The sequence below is a fragment of the Aricia agestis genome, chromosome 19 (assembly GCF_905147365.1).
Source record: "Aricia agestis chromosome 19, ilAriAges1.1, whole genome shotgun sequence".
NCBI lineage: Eukaryota > Metazoa > Arthropoda > Insecta > Lepidoptera > Lycaenidae > Aricia > Aricia agestis.
Window position 1 is genome coordinate 446320 of NC_056424.1, and position 23515 is coordinate 469834.

The window sequence follows — 23515 nt, forward strand, 5'->3', positions numbered from 1 at the left end:
ACATACACACACATTTTACACATTTATAATTATATCCATACTAATATTATAAATGCGAAAGTATCTCTGTCTGTCTGTCTGTCTGTCTGTCTGTCTTGCTTTCACGCCAAAACTACTGAACCGATTGCAATGAAATTTTGTATACAGTTATTCTAGAGTCTGAGAAAGGACATAGGCTACATTTTGATGTGGGAAAATATCTTATTTCCATGAAAATTTCGATGAAAATGAATTCGCATTGCGCGTGGCCAGCGCTCATCCCAGGGGTCCTGGGTTCGAGTCCCGCAGGCGGAACAAAAAGTTTTAAATTTTCCTGGGTCTTGGATGTGTATTAAAATAAAATTTCAAAAATCTTAAACATATTTTATGTATAATATTATAAAAAATCCAGAAATATATCAATGGAATGAACATTTTAGTTCTAATACGATTCAACAGATGGCGTTTTATTTTTTACTTTATTGTAACATAGAACTAATCATACTTATTAGTTAGTATGTTTTTGTTTATAGTTTTTAATACGTTAGAATATGATGTTTAATAATATTATAATCCATACTAATATTATAAATGCGAAAGTATCTCTGTCTGTCTGTCTGTCTGTCTGTCTTGCTTTCACGCCAAAACTACTGAACCGATTGCAATGAAATTTTGTATACAGTTATTCTAGAGTCTGAGAAAGGACATAGGCTACATTTTGATGTGGGAAAATATCTTATTTCCATGAAAATTTCGATGAAAATGAATTCGCATTGCGCGTGGCCAGCGCTCATCCCGGGGGTCCTGGGTTCGAGTCCCGCAGGCGGAACAAAAAGTTTTCAATTTTCCTGGGTCTTGGATGTGTATTAAAATAAAATTTCAAAAATCTTAAACATATTTTATGTATAATATTATAAAAAATCCAGAAATATATCAATGGAATGAACATTTTAGTTCTAATACGATTCAACAGATGGCGTTTTATTTTTTACTTTACTGTAACATAGAACTAATCATACTTATTAGTTAGTATGTTTTTGTTTATAGTTTTTAATACGTTAGAATATGATGTTTAATAATATTATAATCCATACTATACTAATATTATAAATGCGAAAGTATCTCTGTCTGTCTGTCTGTCTGTCTGTCTTGCTTTCACGCCAAAACTACTGAACCGATTGCAATGAAATTTTGTATACAGTTATTCTAGAGTCTGAGAAAGGACATAGGCTACATTTTGATGTGGGAAAATATCTTATTTCCATGAAAATTTCGATGAAAATGAATTCGCATTGCGCGTGGCCAGCGCTCATCCCGGGGGTCCTGGGTTCGAGTCCCGCAGGCGGAACAAAAAGTTTTCAATTTTCCTGGGTCTTGGATGTGTATTAAAATAAAATTTCAAAAATCTTAAACATATTTTATGTATAATATTATAAAAAAATCCAGAAATATATCGATGGAATGAACATTTTAGTTCTAATACGATTCAACAGATGGCGTTTTATTTTTTACTTTATTGTAACATAGAACTAATCATACTTATTAGTTAGTATGTTTTTGTTTATAGTTTTTAATACGTTAGAATATGATGTTTAATAATATTATAATAATATTATATATATACTAGCTGTTGCCCGCGACTTCGTCCGCTTGGACTTTAGTTTATAGCGCGCGGTGTCAACAAAATTTGTGTCAAATTTAAAAACTTTTTAAAACCCTGGTAAGTGGTACCCCTCTTAGGGCCGCGCTACACCGGAATGGCAGCGCTGAAAGTGCTCGCCTCGCCGCTGCCATTCCGGTGTAGCGCGGCCCTTAATTAATCAAAATACCCAAAAACAGCTGTGCAGTGTGCACATAATCTATACTAATATTATAAATGCGAAAGTATCTCTGTCTGTCTGTCAGTCTCGCTTTCACGCCAAACGCCAAAACTACCGAACCGATTGTAATGAAATTTTGTATACAGATAGTCTAAAGCCTGAGAAAGGACATAGGCTACTTTTTTACTGGAAAAAAGGGTTGTAAGGGTCGTAAATTTGTTCGAAATATTCATAATAGATGGCGCCGTGCGTCTTCTACATCGCGCTGACGCTTGCTCAAAAGTCTTTCTATAAGAGGTGGTATCATCTTACATTTAAGTCTCGATTTTTTTCGATTGTTATATCTATTCTACGGTATTAAATAACTCAATACTTTATCTGTGCAGGCAGTGACGTAACCTTAAGACCAAATTTCACCAACGACTGTTAAAGTTAATGATCGAATTAGTATCACGTTAGCTGTTTCGTTTTTCATATGAATGAAAGAGAAGACAGGACATTTTAACAAGCTGTTAACACTAACAGACGTTGGTGAAATTGGGGCTAAACCTATCAATGATAAATAGTTTATGGGTAAAGTTGTGTAATTGGGGGGCTAAATATGCTTTGAAATTTGGCATAAAATATAAAGTTTAATATAAAAAATAAAGTACTTATTATGTGCACACTACACAGCTGTATTGATTTAAGGGGTACCAGGGTTTTTTTATAAAAGCTTTTGACACCAATTTTGTTGACATCGCGCGCTATAAACTGAAGTCCACGCGGACGAAGTCGCGGGAAACAGCTAGTTTATATATATATATATATATATATATATATATATATATATATATATATATATATATATATATATATATATATATATATATATATATATATATATATATATATATATAATTCTTATTCTTAAAAAATATATATATATATATATATATTTTTTTAGAATAAGGATGATTTGTTGTTAAGGATGTTATTTTGTTTGTTTTCTTTATGTTTCTGTTGTTCTAGCCGCAATACTTACTGTACTCAATTAAACTCCCCCATAGGACAGGCCTCGCCTAGTTTGGGGGACCGTTATTTGTTAAAATGTTTGTAAAATGATCATGGTGAATAAAGACTTTTTTATTTGTATTTGTAATTACGTGAGTATGACTATAATAGTTAAAATGGACAGACTGTAGAATCATTAAGGGAAATTACGTACTTGTTTAACACTGCATAATATTATAGTATACGTTCGCTTTGCTTTCCACACAACTTCGATCGAAACTGAGGTCCTCTTTTCCTTCTTTTCCTCCGAAGACAGGTCCAGGTCCAGGACAGGTGTAGCCCTGACCTGACCCTTGAGGATCTATTGTGAGTTGTGACTGCTTCGCATTAGAATACTGTCCCCAACACAATGCTTCTCATAAACTGAACGATGTGGTTGGGGGTGAGTATAATATGTGTTCTGTGGGTTGGGGTTGGTGCCACGAATTCCCTCTGTAGATTTATTGCGTGGTAAAGCCATGCTTCGGCACGAATGGGCCGGCTCGACCGGAGAAATACCACGGGCTCACAGAAAACCGGCGTAAAACAGCGCTTGCGCTGTGTGAGTGAGTGAGTTGACCGGAGGCCAAATCCCCTACCCTATTCCCTTCCCTACCCTTCTCTATTCCCTTCCTTACCCTTCCCTATTTCCTCTTAAAAGGCCGGCAACGCACCTGCAGCTCTTTTGTAAGATGTTGCAAGTGTCCATGGGCGACGGAAGTTGCTTTCCATCAGGTGACCCGTTGGCTCGTTTGCCCCCTTATTACATAAAAAAAGATGAATATTCGTAGCGCCCAAGGTGCCCGTTTCTGCTCTATAGTAGAGCTGGACAGTCGGTCAAGGAATCCTACTTCTCCGCTATAATACTCTTGCTGCTGGACAATAATGTTGAGTGGCTTAATTTTTTTTCCTTCCGAGAATCAGTACTTTGTATTTTGCAGAGGTCACGGGTTCGAGGGAGGCAAGATAACAATACAAACACGGTCACGGTTCACGCTCAAGACTCAAGGCCCACATTAAAATATTCACTGTCCCAATAAATAAATAAAATAAATAAATATTGTTTTATTTCTGAATAAATTTGAAACAAACGATCTCAGAAAGTCTACATGGTGCCTACCACCGGTTCGGGAACTAACCCCGGCGAGAAGAACGTAAGGCAATAAAAATGGTAGGTAATTAGGTATGCCGCATGTCATTTTCATCTGCACAACACATAAAACAAAATATAAATTATGTTTTTGAATTATCTATTTTCATGATAATAGTGATACATAATACCATTTTATAGTTTTATTATACCGAGACTGCATCGAAACGATATCGAAGTTATATTGATATAGCAGAATTAGGTCACCGATATTCCGCGAACTTAGTCGAGATAATGATAGACAAAGCTAGCAAGCATTACGATTACACGCATCTTGATTCTTGTAGGGCACCTCTACTGTCTACATAAGGCCCGGAACATACCTCGCGAGTTATCGTGCGTTTAACATTTGCGGAATATCTCATATTACGAATAAGTTATGGTATAGTTAGATTTTTCAACAAATTATCTGGATGAATTGGTAGAGTTCCTGCTCCGGCCCTTGAGTAAAACTGATTCGGGCTTCGGCCCAGCTTAATTGCACCCGGGTTAAGAAGTATGGATGCATTCCATACTTCTGGAATGGATGGAATCTTATTAAGACTATCATTATACAGAGTGTAACAAAAGCAAAATGGAAATTCTTTAGGGTGTGTGACGTACTGTGTGTTTGCCATTTACACTGAGTGTAACGAAACTAAGTGATACTTAGCGGTTTGTGTGAGTCCCCTGTATAGAGTTTACGTTCACCACGAACTCTATACACTTACACAGTAAAAGAAGCAGAGCTGAATGAGTATTATTTTTTTCACTTTTGTACCTATGGGAAAATCCATGACGCTGGGGCGCTTGCCCATACAAATGCTGCTACTTACAAAGTGAACTTTATAGGTAAAAGGGACACAAACACACCCTAAACACTAAAGTATTATCACTTAGTTTTGTTACACCCTGTGTTAGGTTACTGTGAAAGTAGTTGCGTGGGTAAGCGCCCCGCGCCCCGGGCGGCCGCGGCGTCATCGGTGCTTAATGTATTCGTCGCGCATGTCAATTATACTACGTTCCGCTCCATGCAAATGAGGCTGTATGTCCGATCAAGGACTTGGAACCGGTCATCCTCACATCACCGCCGCGCACCGCCGCGCCGCGTACTGACGAGTGAGACGACTGACGAGTGACGACCATACTCGTTTGTGCTAGTGCCCAATACATGTATAATTACAAGTAACAAACAACGTGAAAACTGACAAATATAATATAGTAAGGTAAATAAAGTATTCATTACTTACTTCATTATTTAGCTTAATTAATAGACTGTTCTGTAACGATTAGGTATGTATCTAATATTGACCTATGATAAGGGGAAAAACCTATTTGTAGATTAAGTTCATTATACTTGAGGATAATCTACCCTATCCTCAGCTATAGGTCAAACAGATTTGAATTACAAACAATATGAATGATAAACATTAGTACTTACTTACCTACATATTATAATACTTATATTATAAATTAATAGGTAAGTAATTAATATGAATTGACAAACCCTTGCTAAATTAAGACTAGTTATGGGAAAAAATAATTAAGCATATATTTATATAACTATTAGCAACATATTTATGCAAATTAATTAAAATATAAATAAAAAAATTAAATAAAAAAAAAAACAATAAAGTAACAAAATATTGACATTTTGCGCGTACGCCATTTAAAGGTCTGCAGTTTAGCAAGATTCGCGTCATTAAAATAAACAATGTGTCTGCATCGCGTCCTAAATTACGTCTTATTAGTTATCTTGTATCTTCCAATTTCCAAATAATAATAAAGCAATCTTTAACTTACAAAAAAATAATAAATTGTATTTAGGTAGGTACCTAACTGTTAATATTACGTTTGTTAATGACTTCTTCACTTAATTAAACTAGTTTTGATAATATTATCTGTCATTAATGCAATCCATACTTCCATAATAATACGATTATAAATGCCAAAGTGTGTCCTATGTCACATAGGATACTTTTTATCCCTGAAAACGTACGGTTCCCGCGATGATAAACGAATTTTGGCGCCACGGAGCTGAGTTGAGAGCGTCATCTACTAATTAATTACTTTATTATCTCTATGAAATTAATAATAATAACCCCCACACCGGTTTCGGTGACGGTGGCCGGATTCATTGAAACCAGGCCAGTTACGCTGTACGCAGGAGTAATTGTATAGTGCCCAAGTGTGTGCGCAGTACACTAGAGCACTCTCTATTCTTTTTACTCTAATAACCCAGTGGGACGGAAGACCGACACGACTGGCGAGAGGTCAGGCGCAGGACCGACTTTTTACATGCCCATCCGACGCAGGGATCATCTTACTTGTCAGACAATCAGGTGATCAGCCTGCATTGCCCTATTACTTCTAAAATCTGTGGTCCTAACCAAACTTGGAAATAACATGTTTCCAACGCAGGATTCGAACCCACGACCTCCGAGTCAAGAGCCATGCTCTGAATCAATGGACCACGGATATTATTCTATGAAAATATTATTAGTGGAAGCCCTCAAGAGATATCTCCGACCAAACAAGGCGGTAGATAGATTTTTGGGACGTCGAATTAGGCATCGAATGCCTACCACCGGTTCGGGAACTAGCCCGTCAAGAAGAACCTGTGTAAGAAACTCGCACGGGGCCATCTTATAATATGAAAAAGGTGTTTTTTTTTCTCTTTACAGCTTTAGGGCGTTACAGGATGTGGGTGGTGGTCACGGCACTGCTGTTCGTACAGTCGGGAATAACACAAGATGGTGAGGATCAAATCGATTTATTATTGTTAATTACCAGACTTTTAAAGGTATGGTGAATCGTTAAGCAATACTGATACAATATCCGGGTTCCAAATTCCAATTTGATGTTTTATTTTATTATATTTGAAACCTAAGTTTTTTGTTTTGATTCTCCGGGTGAGCTAAAATTGCCTTCTCTACAAATCCCATTTGACCCCGCCGCGGTTAAGAGGCATTGTTATAATTCGATAGTTCTACTCCTAACTATACCTTTAATGACAGATTACTAAATTGTTAGACCTTATTTGTTACTTTATGGTGCAGTGGGCGAGCAGTGCCGGATCCAGCACACGGGGTCGGTGGGCCGCTGCGCCTTCGCCGACCAGTGCCAGTCCGCTAGGGACGACTACAGGTAGGTAAATACCTCTGTATTAGCTTCATGGTAAATACTAAATAGTAAATACAGTCATACAGTGGTAACACAGTAACATATAAGTAGAACACATAATATTCCTTCGCTACCCTCCCCTACCCTATTACCCTATTCCCTCTTTAAAGGCCGGCAACGCACCCGTAGCTCTTCTGCTGTTGCGAGTTTCCATGGGCGACGGTAGTTGCTTTCCATCAGGCGACCCGTTTGCTCCCTTATTTTATAAAAAAAGCTCCCTAACGTTGTTATTCCCGGTGTTCCAGGATGAACGGCATCCGGCCGTCGTACTGTTCGCAGCAGCTGTACGCCGGCGTGCCGCTCGTCTGCTGCCGCGACCACACCACCATCCTGCAGACCACCGAGTGAGTAATAAATATCTGGGGGCACGGCAGTGCCCCCTCCAAGTCGAGCAAAAATGCGGCACGGCCGTACTATCCTTTTCTCGAACCAATTCAGGCTCTTTTTGACCCCCAATAACTTCATTGTGGATAAACCAAAAAGCCTGAATTTTCAGTTGCTAAGCAAGCATTGTATAAACACGGTATATTTCAAATTTCATTCAATTTACACCAGTAGTTTAAGAGCTGTAACTTGTTAAAGTTTCTTAATTTTGTCACTGACTGACTGACTGACTGACTGACCGATCATCAAAAGTCTAAGGCACTTCTAGCAGACATAGAACCTTCAAATTTAGAATATAATTAGTGTTTAGTGTCTAAATCAAGGAAAAATTCAAATATTTCAAAATTTCGGTCCAGTTTTCTAGATACACTAACTTCGTAAATAACTTTGTAATCCCATATAAATGTATAGGATTACAAAGTTACATTTGCGGTTTATGAATCATTGTTTATCGTCGGTAGAGAGATAACTAGCTAGTGTTTAGGGTCTTAATTAAGGGAAAACCTAATAAACATTTCATAATTACTGTCCAGTTTTCTTCTTCTTAAAGGGGGGGTAAATTAGGTACGCAGATTCTGGGCCAGGGGGGGGGCAAATCAGATTTTCTATAAGCTAGGTGTTTATAAAGAATAAAAAATTAATAATTTTTAGTTGTATTGCAAATAAATGACAAAAATTCGTTATTTTTAAAGATGAAAGTACTAGATAATATACTTAGTAGGGACGTCAACATCATCCAGAGGGGGAGCAGCTGCCCCCCCTGCCCTCCCCCCCCCCCCCCCTCGGTACGCCCACGCATGGCGCCCCTCTTGCCTTTCAACGGCGCACCAGGGCGCCGCGGCGTACAGTTTGGGAACCCCCTAACTGATAAACAGATATGCGTCATGCGAGCCTTTGAATGTTTAAAGCTGCTCTTTCGAAAAAAGCGTGCAGATGAAACAACTTTTCATCGGCATTAACAGAGAAATTATACCTGAAAAAAATAATTAGTAATCTACATGATATGATACGTTATTTTGATTTTGCCATATTTTTTCTATCGGTATCACATATTAAAGAAATAAAAAACCAAATCACCTCCAAATCGTTGAATGAAACCACTTTACTCCTTGATTAGTTATCAAAAGAATATATAAAATATATCTGTCGCAGGGAAAAGAAGATATCAGGGATATCCCGAAATCCCTAGGGATATCACGAAATCGCGGTAGATACCGAATATTCTTGTTTCTTACGTCTTCTTACTAAACTAAATCTAGTGAAATGTCAGAAAAGCGGATACCGCCGAATAAAAATCGAGCTACGCATTTTTCTCGCTCGCTCTAATACTTTATCACTATCTTATGGGGGCGACTAACCCTAAATTGACGATTTTATAATTCATTTTTATACTTGAAAATAAGCCCCGAATCGTTTCATTTTGTAGACATAGATACTACATTATATTTCCGAGAATCAGACCTAGCAAAAACACGATATCTTAAAATTTTCTCGATCACAAAGATGCATCTAATTTTCACGAATTTTTCATATATTGCCATAACCGTGCATTAAACTAAGTTAATATTTTAACACATTTATTTATTTTATTTATTTATAATTTTATTGTGCACAGGAAATATAACAATATAACAGTTTACACAGAAAGACGACACAAAGGATCTGCTTATTTCTAAAAGAAATCTCTTCCAGCAGCCCTACGGAGAGAGATAGGATTAAAACAGCTGATAGGACGTGCACGAATATGATTACATTAAATTTACAATAATAATATATGCTCGTTAAAAGTAAAACTAATACTTACTATAATACTAAAACGACAAAAGATAATATAAGTACCTACTTATATGAAAATGGCAAAACAAATAAATAATAAATATCAATATAATACAAAATGCTATATTTATAAGATATAATAATATAACTATAATAAATAAATACTATATGTACATATAATAATGGTACTTAAATGGATAGAGATTCAAGGTAGTGCTCTTTCAGTCGACGTTTAAAGACAGCAATGGTGGGACTGTCACGGATGGTGTGAGGAAGCGAGTTCCACAATCTGACAGCATGAACAGTAAAGGAATAGGAGTAGAAATTGGAACGATGGGAGGGGAGGGAGAGGTTTGACCAGACGTTGGACCTGCATGGGATATCGGGAGGGCGAGAGAAGTTGAAGCGGTCAAGGAGGTATGGAGGAGAGATTGTATAAAATTCTATCATTGAGGAACTGACCTAGCGGATTTTTTAAATGTCACATATTATTTTATCGAGTTGTTAGGAAAAAACTAATTTTCTTTTTATTTAAATGAATCCGCGTCGTCCTTTTTCACCTGGCATATGAAAGACGGGCGTGAGTGTGAAGAGAGAAGGACGATTTTTTGCGTTAGTCGCCCTCTTAACGCGAATGGGGCATTATCAGCGTGAAGGGATCTTATTATCGGTATTGAGTTATTAATATCCCCATAATATACATTTAACAGGCTATCGAACCATGCAAGTAACATGCGCGTAAGTCTGGAAAATATTAAAAAATGTTGAAACTCGAGAGTCGTAAAAGGTGATATTTAGAAAATCGCATTCAAACTTAACGTACACGTAATAATTTAACGACTAAAATCACACGAGCCGCGCCAGCTCGAGCGACGCATTTGTTTCACTCCCACTAGTGCCCGTGTGGGTATTAGAGCGAGCGAGAGAAATGCGTAGCTCGATTTTTATTCGGCGGTATCCGCTTTTCTGACATTTCACTAGATTTAGTTTAGTGAAATGACATATCACTAGATTTGTTTAGTAAGAAGACGTAAGAAACAAGAATATTCGGTATCTACCGTGATTTCGTGATATCCCTAGGGATTTCGGGATATCCCTGATATCTTCTTTTCCCTGCGACATATCTACTGCTTTGCAATACATAAGTTAATAATTTGTTTTTTTTTACTTTTTTTGAAATATGTATTATATTAAGCCTTAAAAAGGTATTTTCTCCTATTTCGCCCTATCATGGACGCGGCGAGCGTCGGAACCGCCACCGTACAAGGCGCGCTGTTATGAATGTTATTTTAATGTTATTTACGTCGATATTCGCACTGACAGACAATCGACCTGCTAATTTAGGGAAAGAGGGCCCTTAAGACGTAGTACATTTGTGATTCATAAGTTTAGTTATAACGGTATACTTAGTTCGTATAACACTATTACAAGTTCTATTAATTGTCTTCGCAGGGATTCCCGTCCTCACCACCACACCGACAAGCGGCGCGTCAGTGAACGAAGTATGTTATCAGTAGCGGCGGTAGGGGGGGCGACGCTGGTCGCTGGACGACCGCCCCGGGCGCCATAAAAAAATGGGCACCGAAGACAGACAAAAGGGGGCACCAGCAGCGTTTAGCTCTACCAGTAGCTCTACCATGAGTTTAAAGCTATAGTATTTATCGATACTCGATACCGACTACGTAAATATTTAGTAAGGCGATTTTAGTTCCGCAAGTAACCGCTCTGTGAAATTATGTAATAATGTCAGGACTTCATGAGTCATACCTTAACATTTAAATTATATACTTTCATTATATATTATACTTACTTAACATTCATCATGAGTTTATACCTTAACATTTAGCGCCAAAACTACTATTGTTTATAACAAGGAAATTTTGAAACCCTTCTCCTTTTTTAAAGTCGCTTAAAATGTTTGGAATTGAACATCCTTGAGGCTCCACGTAAATTACCTAAAATGTCACTTAACAATATCAACTTACCTAATATCAAACCTCAGAAACACCGTTCCCGAACTTGTTACTAGCGACAGCAAGTTAGCTAAAGGTTTACCAAACATCTGCACACCATTTCAGAGTGCGAGGAGTACAGCCGCGGCGTGATGCAGACGGTTGGCTTCATTCCGCTGATCCCGGAGCCGGAGGAGATGACCATCTCGGCCGCCAAGTGCGACTACACCGGCGTCCAGCTCATTGTGGGCGGCGAGAGCGCCAACCAGGGCGAGTTTCCGCACATGGTACGTCATCGTCTAAGCATAGAAACCTAAGCGTTCTTACAAACGAACGGCACTTGTCGACACTTGTCGACTGCCGTCGACGTGTGCCGTCGACAAGTTCCGTCCGTCTGTAAGAAGCCTAAGCAATACCTATGGGATGTATAGGATCATGCTTGGCCTTATGGTAAAATTTACTCTATAAGTATCCTTTTTTACACAATAATCTCATTTCTGGAAAGGTCAACATTAACTTGAATTGACATATTAAGCACCGAGCACCTTATTAGTAAATTGCATCGGGTAGTTTACTTACAATAATTGTAAGACTCAGATGCGGTAAATGACCGCGTTGTTATTGGCAGCCAAAGCCAGGCACGGCCCGCTTATTGGCTGTCGCGCAGGGGTTTTATCGAATCCCAGTCGGATTTACATTTTGAATCACGAATTTCGCAAATTAACCAAGTAATTCCTCAGGCAGCAGTCGGCTGGGTGACAGACGAGGAGAAGTACGCGTTCTACTGCGGCGGCACCCTCATCAGCTCGCGTTTCGTGCTGACCGCCGGCCACTGCACCTACAAGCCGCGACAGAAGCACAACGAGCCCAGCGTCGTCAGACTCGGCGAACAGAACCTCGACCCCACCGTGAGGGACGGCGCGACGCCTATTGATGTGAGTGTTGCATGGTCCAATATAGCTTTACGCCATCCAGCTGCTACGGAAAATCATTGTTGTCAATAGAAAGACTTAAAGATTTTGATAAATATGAGAAATTCTTATTACACGGCGGCGCATGTAACTACGTATGTAACTGTCCAATCGCTAATCTACCAGTAACGCGATGTCTTATGACTATTATTATGCTGATAGTATGTCCCCATCCTCACCTCACCAAAACCTCAAAAACTGCGCACTTTCGTTATGCGATTCTTAGACATGAGATTTCGTAATTTTTTCGCTAAAGGGTCTATACATAGCGGCACCTGGTGGCAAATAGAAAATAAAAAACCCTCATTGCTAAGCCACCAACCTGACGCTATAAAGCTCAACACCACCATACTTACCTCCAATATCATATCTCCAGGTGCCAATCAAGCAGATCCACAAGCACCCCGGCTACAAGCCGCCTTCGAAGTACGACGACGTGGCGCTGCTGGAGCTGGTGACGGACGTGGACTTCACCAACGACGTCCGTCCCGCCTGCCTGTGGAACCGCGACAGCACGAGACCGCATACCAAGGCGCTGGCGACGGGCTGGGGAGTGGTGGACCCACGTGAGTAGGCCTTTCTTATCAAAACTTATCACTGACAAATAATCGTGATCTGCCATTTATTATTTATACCGCATACTAGCTGACCCGGCGAACTTCGTACCGCCTAACAGTCAATGAATGTCGTGTTTCTTTTTAACCGACTTCCAAAAACGAGGAGGTTATACGTTGTGTGTGTGGCTGTGGTTTTTTTTTATGTATGTTCAACGATTACTCCGCCGTTTGTGAACCGATTTTCAAAATTTTTGTTTTGTTGTATAGGGTATTACTCCAATTTGGTACCATGTTCAGAAAAGTGGTACCTGATGATGGAATCCATGAGTAATCGAGGGAACTCTTCAAAATTCAAATGGAAACATATGATTTTTTTGGTTTCATATGAAGTATTCTAGGCATATGTTACCAAAAAGTAAGATTTTGCACCAGGATATACCATGGTTCGAAGGTGGTGAACAGAACTCCTTACTCCTTATAGATACATGTTTGGGGGTTTCGGCGTTGTCTTAAGAACTGAAAGCATATACTTCTGTGCAAATTTCATTAATCATCATCATCATCACCACCATTCCACCTTACATCCATGAGTAATCCAGGGAACTCCTCAAAATTTATATGGAAACATATAGTGATTTCAATTTTTTAAGAAGTATCCTAAGCATACGCTACCAAAAAGCAAGATTTTGCAATAAGATATACCATGGTTCCGAAGGTACTTTCCTTATAAATACAAGTTTGGGGGTTTCGGAGTTGGTTTAAGAACTGAAAGCATATGCTACTATGCAAGTTACATTCATCAATCATCATCATCATTATCACTACCACCAGTCACCACACCATGAATTATCTAATAATTATAACCCTTATTATTGGTACTTTTAATCGTCTTTAAGAATGAAACCCGAATTTGTCGAACGATTTACAAAATTATAATGTTATTTCAATGTAAATGATTCGATCTTGGTGTTTAGGTTACCAAGTTAGCAATTTGATCATAAGATCTATGAGGTATGTTATTCTCCTTAAAATTTATAACGACATTATAGTTATATTTGAGCATAATATTATATTATGTTGAGCTGATGAGTTTCCATGAGTGTAATGATAGAAATAAATTCACTGAACAGTACTTTAGAGCCTTTAAAGACAGGCGTATGAATATTAATTTTATCATTGCTTGATTAAGAACGAGCTGTTGGATCCAAAGTCACTAAGCATAACACATTGGTCTGTACAAAAAATCAGCTTATTAAATATGACTAAAAGAGTGAAATTATTATTTTTAACAAAAAATTAAAACCGACTTCCAGGGTAAAAACAATAATAATTTATAATGAACAAAAAAGTGTTAAATAATTCTTACTCTTTAATGTGCCTTATGCATAAATATCCTAAACCTCAACTATTTCTATGTACACAATCTTGATTATTTTGAAGTCGGTACCAGTCTTAAATATTAAAAATATTTTGTCATAGAACTCAGCATTCATAGCTGGTACTTTTTAGCTGAACTAATTTAGGCTTTGATGAACGTAAAACAATGATACAAAATAATATATTTATATGGATAGAAACAAAAAAGCATTTTATTATGATGAATGATGATGAAAACATACATACAGAATGAGAATAAAAATAAAAAAAATAAAAAAGAATAAATAAGTAGGTACAGTGCGTCAAGAAAGTCATGACAGGCGGGAAAATTTTCTGAACGTAATCGCGCTTAAAATATGTATTTTTTTCTTTGTATTTTCACAGAGAACGCTTATTACATTTTAAATATTGTCACCTTGCACATTTTTATCTCGAAGTAATAAAGTTCTCTTATTTTTTATTTCATTTAAAAATTTTCCCGCCTGTCATGACTTTCTTGACAGACTATACTTCAAACTTATGTCAGAAAAAAATGATTGAAAAGTATGTTGTGCAGATTGAGAAAAAAAAACTCGGAATAATAATTCATTAATAGGATTTTCATTCAACCACTTTGTGGTAAACGACATTCTTTGTTTTTTGGTCAGGCGCAAGGACAAATAAAGCGGATGGTTTGCCGACACGTGAGCATGCCACGTACAATTGACCATGAGAAAAACATGCATTTTCTAGATTGAGGCCACAAATAGTCAAGGATTGGCCCTGTGATTTGTTGATCGACATGGCGAAGGCAAGACGAATCGGGAATTGAATTCGTTTAAACTCAAAGGGCATAGGTATCCGAAATATAATAACAGTGCCTGAACTTTCGAGACATAGACAATAGCTCAAAGAGTATATAACCACTACGTATGAATAGCTCAAGAAAAATCATAGACAACCTATAAAAAGACATTTACACTTTGGTAACCTGTAGATTTTTTTCCTTAATCTTATAACCTTTACCAACTGATTTTTTATTCCCTAAATTCCGTTCCTTTCCGATGATTTTATGTTTTTACTGTAGAATAAATCTTAGGTATTATTTTCGGGAATTAAAAATTAAATAATTAATAAATAATTTTCAAAAATTAATGTCTAAAACAAACAAATATAACAGTAAGTACCTGAACTTTGTAGACATTTTACAAAAAATAAATTTCTGAACGCACACATGATGTCTTCAGAAAAAAATAAAGTTGTGGCTTAAAGGTCTCAGCAACCAGGCCATAAGCTCCAAAAAAAATGTTATTACACTATTTGACAGGATTGGACAACAAATGTTTGACATGTAATAAACAAATCAGCATCTATTGAAATGATTAAGTATTCATTACACATATCGAGTTTTCATTGTTTTTATTTCATGTATTCTGCTATTCGGGACGGAAACAAATCCAACAAATCAAAAACCATGGCAATCGGTCCAGCCGTTCTCGAGTTATAAGCTTTTATATATATAGATTAATTATAGATTATAACCGACAAGCATTGGCTATAGGCGATTCTTATAAAGAACGTTTACTTTCGCACAAAAACACGGTGTTATTAGTCATTTTAACACCTCCATTGTGTTTTTTTTATTATTAAATAAGGGGCAAACGAGCAACCGGGTCACCTGATGGAAAGCAACTTCCGTCGCCCATGGACACTCGCAGCATCAGAAGAGCTGCCAGTGCGTTGCCGGCCTTTTAAGAGGGAACAGGGTAATAGGGGAGGGTAAGGAAGGAAAGGGAAGGGAATAGGGAAGGGAAGGGAATAGGGGAGGGTAGGGAGGGTAAGGGAGTAGAGAAGGGAAGGGAATAGGGTAAGGGATTGGGCCTCCGGTAAACTCACTCACTCGGCGAAACACAGCGCAAGCGCTGTTTCACGCCGGTTTTCTGTGAGAACGTGGTATTTCTCCGGTCGAGTCGGCCCATTCGTGCCGAAGCATGGCTCTCCTACGTATATAGATTTGAGACACAATAGATTTTCAATTGTTATGCGGCAGCCGGCTGCCGCTTGGGGATTGATGGGTTAAAGAGGTGGTCGAAGATAAATCCCGTATTCCTTGAGCCTAAACGAACCACTTAGCGAAACCACGTTCATTTCTTTTGAGCGCCTATAGTCTATAAAGCTTACGCCTGTTACACAGCTAGAACACTCTGTGGCGGTCACAGATTACTAGTATATGGCGGTACAGATTTTTAACTTTCCCGATTCTATCTGCAAGATGCTGGCGATGCTGCTAACCTAACCTTGACCAATAAACATTTCCAGAGGCGAGAAGGACATCCACCGACCTGCAGAAGGTGTCGTTAACTCTATTCGACAACAACAGCTGCAACCGTCTCCTTGAGCGGGAGGAGAAGCGACATTGGGAGCGCGGCGTCATCGACACGCAGGTCTGCGCTGGCGAGCTGCGCGGGGGAAAGGACACTTGCCAGGTGAGAATACCACCACTAACCACCAATAATCGTTTATAAAATTTATAATCATGATAGTTCGACGTTTCATAGGAGTTAGGACCAATCCTTACTGAAATGAGACGTTTCTCACACGGATGTATAAGTAGGACTAACTTAGGTCTTCATATTGTTTGCATTGCTGTTTTTAAGTCTATCGATCTCAAATTGGGTAAATACTGTAAATAGCAATAACATTATTTATTTATTAAGTAATAAGTTTCCAGTTCCAAGTTTACGAGTTTATTATCGGAGAACTTAGAACAGTATTTCGAGTTTCGACTTCCCGTGTCTTTTTACTCGAGTGGACAGTGTGCAGTGGTTAAACGGCGATAACACGTTTGTTTCGCCTTTCGATTTATTAATCTATAAGGCTAAGAAGTTTAAGGGCATTCAAAACCTCTATCACCATCTCCAGGGCGACTCCGGGTCCCCGCTGCAGGTGGCGTCGAGCGAGAACCAGTGCATCTTCCACGTGATCGGCATCACGTCGTTTGGCGGCCGCTGCGCCCAGCCCGGCCGCCCCGCCGTGTACACCCGCGTCTCCAAATACCTCAACTGGATAGAGTCCATTGTGTGGCCGGGAGAATGACCAATATAAATGTAATAGATTTTTTATTTTTTTAAAGACTTGTATCATTGATCCATCTAACTCCACAAAAATTGGCTAGGTTTTGAAACTTGCGACAATTTTAATATACTTACATATTATTGCATATAGCACTAGTCACAACTATTTCATGTCACCTGTTTGTAAATGTAAAAAAATAATATAATGAACATGGCAGACTAACATAATCCTCGTCACTTTGTGGCGTTTTGTCTTTTTGGTCTAAAGAAAACAAAACGACAACAGATATTATGATTTAATATAATAAAAAAATAACGGTCGGGGTACGAAGTGCCTGATCTGGTTTTGGGGAATTTTGTTACTCTCCTGGTTTAAGGGGAACAAGGGCACCGGCGAGAACGCAACCGGCAGGGGGGGCAGCTGCCCCCCCTCGGTACGCTCATGGCTCCGCGGCCTCTTTCTGCGAAAGGACGGTTTCACAGAAAGAAAGGCCTTATCGCTCTCGAGCATGCAGCGTACCATGCTCAGGAGCGAGAGGTCTCCACCTAGCACTGCCAAGGTCAAGTACTACTTGACCTGCTGATGTTAGACTAACCTAATCACAGCCACAAATAAGAATCAAAGAGTTTACAATTATAAAGTGTGACAAACTAAAGAGATAAATAATAATAATTATATTTGTAATCATATTGAAACACAACTTAACAAATATCTATATTTATTCAAACAACATGACTATAAACTGTGTTATATTTAACGTGTGGATTAAAATAATAAAATATATAATAAAATACAACGGGCATCACAGCTGAGCCTAGGATATAAACATTTCTATTGATGGGTGGAGTATGGCCGAAGGGGAACATCCACAACCCACGTTGGTGTCCATCCCTCATGTGGTGGCTGGAGAACGCTAGGATTAGCATGAACGAGAGTACATAGAGGTTCAGTTTCCTTGTCATACAGCTGTAAATCAATAATAGTAGCGTGTAGGCGAGCCATAAAGTTGTGCAGTGAAGAAAACCCCTCCCTCGTAAATTGACTAGATCCTGAAAATAAAAACAGTAGGTAGATTTAAATATGGTAACAGTCAATGATATTCTACTTATACAGATATGTTACCTCCATACTATTTTCCGGCTTAAATCTCTTCCGAACAATTTTCAAATTCAAAATTGCAAACATTGACAAATTTGACAGATAAGTGAAACAAAAGATATGAAAAACCATTTACATAAAAGAGACAGTTCTTTTTTTAAACGTCGAATCGTATCGCTGTCTCTTTCTTCGCCTGAGCTATGACAAAAATTCGATTTTTTCCAGATTGTTCAAAAAATAATTGAAAATGTAAATAATCGAGGTATTTATTGCAATCAAGACATGTGGTAAGAGATTCCATGTATTTTGTTTACTTTCGAGTCATAATTGGTACATTTTCGAAACACGCACGACGTCATTTTCAATTTATTTAGGTATGACAAGACGTGGCATATTCGTGACTGCGCTCGATGCAGACTAAACGACAGATGGCCCAATTGAATCTACACAACGCGCGCGGTAGTAACATATCTGCTTTGAGTTTTTCATCATTGGTAACAGTTCAACGCATTGCAAATTGACGAGTTGTGTAAAAAGTAGGTTGCAATAAATTAACAGTTCAAAAGTAAGTAATTTTTTATTTAATATTTTAACATAAAAAAGTATGTGTTTGTAGAATATTATGTAGTAGAACAGCCTTTACTTACCCTAAAATAAAAAGATTTCGCCAGAATAACATGATCTACATCGATCAATGAAGACACTGCAGTGCAGAAAATAATGTTATAGATACATGCTTCTGTACTTATGTTGACGCCTAGGCTGAAAAACTGAAGAGCTGAGAGGAAACCCAACGCCGCATGAACACTATTATCCGCTAGAGCCGTAAATACTTGTGAATCTGAGTATCTTGATTTGAAAACAATAAAATCTCCAAAGGCAGCGGCAAAACATATCGAAATAGCAAGAACGATAGTTACAGCCTTCATTTAATTTTTTGTGACAAAGTTGCGGAGAGTTCCTGTATTAAACTACGTCATTTTAATTATTATAATTGTGGTTTTGTGTAAGTTAACGTTAAATAATTATTTTTTACATAATTTCACACCCCCATTGTTTACGATTTTTTTTGACATTGACAAACTAAAACTCGTTTGAAGTCTTCTTCTTCTTCTTTAATGGCACTTTCGTGGATTGCCAATGTCAGAGTGTATTGACAGATAGACTTTGCTCTATTGTAGGTCTGGTGAAGTGAAGCAACATTTACAAGTTGATTCACCTAAAACAAAAACAAGTGTTAGACTGGATTGCACCAACTAACTTTAACTTTAACTGCAACTTTAACTTTAACTTTGACTACAGTGCAAAATGTCAAATCTTTGGGTAAAGTCATGAAGGTACAGATAAAGAATGGAGGCCACACTTGGAACAACAGCTTGAGTCAAATACCTACTTATCTCCATCTCACTCTCTGTGGTCTGACTCTCTCTTTTCAGGGTGGACCACGGTATTGCTATCTCGTTATTAAAATCTCCTAATACATTTTTAAAGAGATCACCACACAAACCCAAACAGCAGTTAAATACTGTTAAATAATGTGCCAATAAATAAAAAGCTAAACTAACATTACTGAAATTAAAAATCTCAAAATTATTTTCACGAATGCTTAATCGAGGTTGGTAAATCAGTGAATTATTTTCCCAATTCCTAAGGATTTGGTAAGGTGGCAACATTGGCTCCACATGTCAATATAAATCGTAACAATATGGCGGTTGTTTACTTTGTGAGTCTTTGTGTTTCACAGCTTCGTTTGAGATATTTGACCGTAATTAATGTTATAATTCAAGAAATGGTGCAAACTTGTGTAGTGCGTGGTTGTGGTAGTATGTGGTGTCCAGGAGGTGATATAAGATTTCACGCGTAAGTATTTATATCTTGATTTTTGACACTGAATTTATTGTAATCATATTTTTTTGTATTTTCAAATAATTACGTCAGAAAACGCTTGACCAATGATTTAAACATATTTATTAACGGTAATTATGTAAAGACCTAATAGTTTTACATTGTAATTCATGGAATTAGTGCAATTAGTGCAATTTTGTTTACTAGACATCATACTGAAGTAGTGTGACCATATTGAGGATATATCTGGAACTTACCGTGGAACTTTAAATAACTACCTATATAGAGTATAGACATTATCGTACTCGCAGACTTTTTTCTTTGGTATTTAGTTTTTTTTTTCTCATTATTCAATATTCTTAACATTAATGTCATAATATTTTTTTAGATTTCCTAAAAATATAACTCAAAGGAAATTGTGGTTATCCATTGTACCACTGAAACTGAAGTTTTATGAAAGTGCAAGGATTTGCAGTCTGCATTTTCAAGAATCAGATTATGATTCAACAAGGCGCTGAAAACAAACAGCAGTTCCTACTATAATAATAAATCAAGAAGTAGTATCATCTTGCAAGGTAAAAATTCGATTGTCTACAATACAACATTTTCAAATTGTTCATATAGTATATGACAAAAGGCAATATTTTGTAAAATATATCATAATTTTCAGACAGCAAGTTCATCACATGAAGAGTCTGGCTGTACCAAGTACTAGTTCTGGCACTTATGAAAGTTATTCTTCTCTTAAAGAAACGGGAGTGAAACGTGCTAGCTGCAATTATGAGGACCAAACTAATAAAAAAAAATCGAAAAATTCTTGGAAATATAAGCAATCTCAACAAGTTACCTGTAAGTTTCCCTTTTACTAAAAATATTAATGTTATACACACACCTTTTGCATTTTTCTTAACCCACTTCTCTCTTAGTGTAGGGGGTGCGCAACTAACAATGATATTCTATGTAATAATTTTATAATGTGTTCTTTAAAATGTTATGTAATTAGTTTTCTGATGGCAGTAAACTATTATTATTATTATTTTAGTAAAGCTATATTACATTACGCTACGATCCTTAGGAGTGGACAAATGTGTGTGAAATCGCTGGGCATAACTAGTGTAATAACTATTTCAACAATACAGTCAAACGAATTAATAAAATAAAATTTTGTTCTGAGTCACACTTTTCTTGTTTTAGGTCAACAGTGAAGACCACGTCCCTACGAAGATTGATAGGGGCGTGCAGGTGAAAATAAAATCGATTAAAGAAAAAATACTGCAGAAGAAATTTAAAATTCTTAAGCAAAAAGTTGCACGACAGACTAAAAAAATTCAGGATATGTCTTCATTAATAACAACTGTTAAAAAGTATGCACGTCAATCTGAAATCGAAAATATTATCCAAGGGCGTTTTGCTGATATCTGTAAGGAATTAAAAAAAACACCGAAGAATCCACATGGTGTTCGTTACAGTGAAGAAGTGAAAGCCTTTGCTTTAACTTTAAATTTCTACTCACCTAAGGCATACGAATTTTTAAGAAAATATACTTCTTTGCCTCATGTAGAAACAATACGAAGATCTTTGTCTTTATTTAACTGCAATATTGGTTTCTTGCATTTCATGTAAATTTTGCTATAATGCGTTAGTAGCACCAAAAAATCTGCCAACAGAGCATTCTTATTCATTAATTATAAATGAATTCAATACATTTACGACATTTGTGAACCGAGGCAAACTTTGTTTTCCTTCGATAGGAGCTTACAATATAGTAAAATATTGCGATAAAATTTTTCAACTAGCTAAATTGACGGGCCAACTAAGAGCAAATAACATTGAAAATTGTTTAATTAATATTGTATCCCAACATTTTACTCCTCTTTTGCACGAAATGTGTAACCATCCGATCATGGATTCAATTTATTGCAATGAATTGCATGAAACTACACTGATTAAGAAAATAGTACATTCATTTTTCAACATGCGTATACGTGCTCACTTAAAGACTCATACAGAAAATATACTCAGTGATTTACGAGGTAAAAGGCAGAAACTACACAGAGCAATGATATTTAGTCATGTATAAGTAAAAGAAAAATTAATAAATTATTTTAATTTAAAAAGTGTTTTTGTTTCTTTTTTAACCGAATTCCAAAAAGGAGGAGGTTATATTTTCGGCTGCAGTGGATATATATTTTTAGTATGTTCAACGATTACTCCGCCGTTTGTGAACCGATTTTCAAAAAAATTTATTTTGTTGTATTAGGTTTCACTCCAATTTGGTTCCATGTTCACAAAAGTGACCTTGATGATGTTGGGATCCACGAGTAATCGGCGTCATACTAGACGACTTACCGCGCCGCCTCTACCGCTCCCGCCCCGCTGCCCGCTGATTTCAAGGCTGAAGCCTTATAATAGAGCCTTTAGAGAAGTGTGTGAACATATTTTAATTTTCAGCATTGCTTCAACTCTTTACTCTAAGCATATTATATATAGTTATAGTTATATGTATAATATTATGCTTGGAGTTCTTTAAGAAATTCTGAAGCGGTAGTGAACTCAGAATTCAGATAATGAGTTTCATATTATTATAATGAAAGTGTACCCTGGATCCAAAGTCACTAAGCAGAACACATTAGTCTTTACAGAAAGCCTTATAGACATCTAAAAAGAGAGAAATTATTATTTTTAGCAAAAAATTAAAACCGACTTCCAAGTGAAAACAATAACATTAAGTACTTATTCTTAAATGAACTAAAAAGTATTAAATAATTCTTACTCTTTAGTAGTAGTGCCTCTTTCAGAATTTGCCTAAACCTCAACTATTTCTGTTATAATCTTCATAATTTTCCAGTCCCAAAAATTGAAAGTATTTTGTCATAATATAATTAACTATTTTGAGCTGGTACCGACTTCAAAATAATGAAGATTATATACAGAAACAGTTGAGGTGTAGGCAAATTCTGAAAGAGGCACTACTAAAGAGTAAGAATTATTTAATACTTTTTAGTTCATCTATATAATATGTAAAATTCAAGACTATACAGTGTGTCACAAAAATAAGTGATAATAATTTAGGGTGTGTACGTGTTCCTTGTAGAGAGTTTACTGTGAAAGTAGCAGCTCTGAAAGACGAAGAATTTTTTTCACTTTTGTATGGGCAAGGGCCCGAGCGTCACGAGTTTTCCCAACCCGAAACGATTGGCCTACTCTAGCAAAAAGGGAGTTTTTGCCCCAGTGGGATAAAATGGGCTGGTTGGATTGGACAACAACCCGTTTTCGTTGGTCTGGTCGATACTCTATTTCCATGCATACCTAAATGACCTAGGACTTTTTGCGTGATTGTAAATGACAAACAGCCAAA

General features: G+C 37.1%; 3 protein-coding genes across 4 annotated transcripts in view; 2 read left to right on the plus strand and 1 right to left on the minus strand.

Annotated features, from left to right (window-relative positions):
* LOC121736560 (tubulin beta chain-like) overlaps positions 1 to 23515 on the plus strand; it is a 229299-nt gene that overhangs the window by 191140 nt on the left and 14644 nt on the right. The window lies entirely within an intron of this gene.
* On the plus strand, positions 4965 to 17271 carry LOC121736566 (serine protease snake-like). Of its 2 annotated transcripts, none has more exons than XM_042127851.1 (10): positions 4965 to 5186; positions 6645 to 6716; positions 7020 to 7107; positions 7389 to 7487; positions 10756 to 10805; positions 11382 to 11542; positions 11996 to 12190; positions 12603 to 12792; positions 16459 to 16625; positions 17062 to 17271. In XM_042127851.1, the coding sequence occupies exons 2-10, from the start codon at positions 6662 to 6664 to the stop codon at positions 17233 to 17235; spliced, it is 1179 nt and encodes a 392-aa protein (XP_041983785.1). In that variant the 5' UTR covers positions 4965 to 5186; positions 6645 to 6661; the 3' UTR covers positions 17236 to 17271. The 2 variants fall into 2 exon arrangements, with proteins under 2 accessions (XP_041983785.1, XP_041983784.1); XM_042127850.1 differs by having other exon boundaries at positions 6661 to 6716.
* LOC121736581 (transmembrane protein 267) lies at positions 17916 to 19388 on the minus strand. Its single transcript, XM_042127876.1, has 2 exons — positions 18960 to 19388; positions 17916 to 18263 (listed from the first exon to the last, which is right to left on the minus strand). The coding sequence occupies exons 1-2, from the start codon at positions 19239 to 19241 to the stop codon at positions 17937 to 17939; spliced, it is 609 nt and encodes a 202-aa protein (XP_041983810.1). The 5' UTR covers positions 19242 to 19388; the 3' UTR covers positions 17916 to 17936.

What these genes read in the sequence shown, in the direction of transcription:
- LOC121736566 (XM_042127851.1), top strand. Translation starts at nt 6,662, where the DNA reads ATGTGGGTGGTGGTCACGGCACTGCTGTTCGTACAGTCGGGAATAACA. An exon ending in GTCGGGAATAACACAAGATG is followed by an intron (nt 6,717 to 7,019) that starts GTGAGGATCAAA and finishes TTTATGGTGCAG; the next exon opens with TGGGCGAGCAGTGCCGGATC. An exon ending in AGGGCGAGTTTCCGCACATG is followed by an intron (nt 11,543 to 11,995) that starts GTACGTCATCGT and finishes GTAATTCCTCAG; the next exon opens with GCAGCAGTCGGCTGGGTGAC.
- LOC121736581 (XM_042127876.1), bottom strand. Translation starts at nt 19,241, where the DNA reads ATGAAGGCTGTAACTATCGTTCTTGCTATTTCGATATGTTTTGCCGCT. An exon ending in CGAAATCTTTTTATTTTAGG is followed by an intron (nt 18,264 to 18,959) that starts GTAAGTAAAGGC and finishes TTTTATTTTCAG; the next exon opens with GATCTAGTCAATTTACGAGG.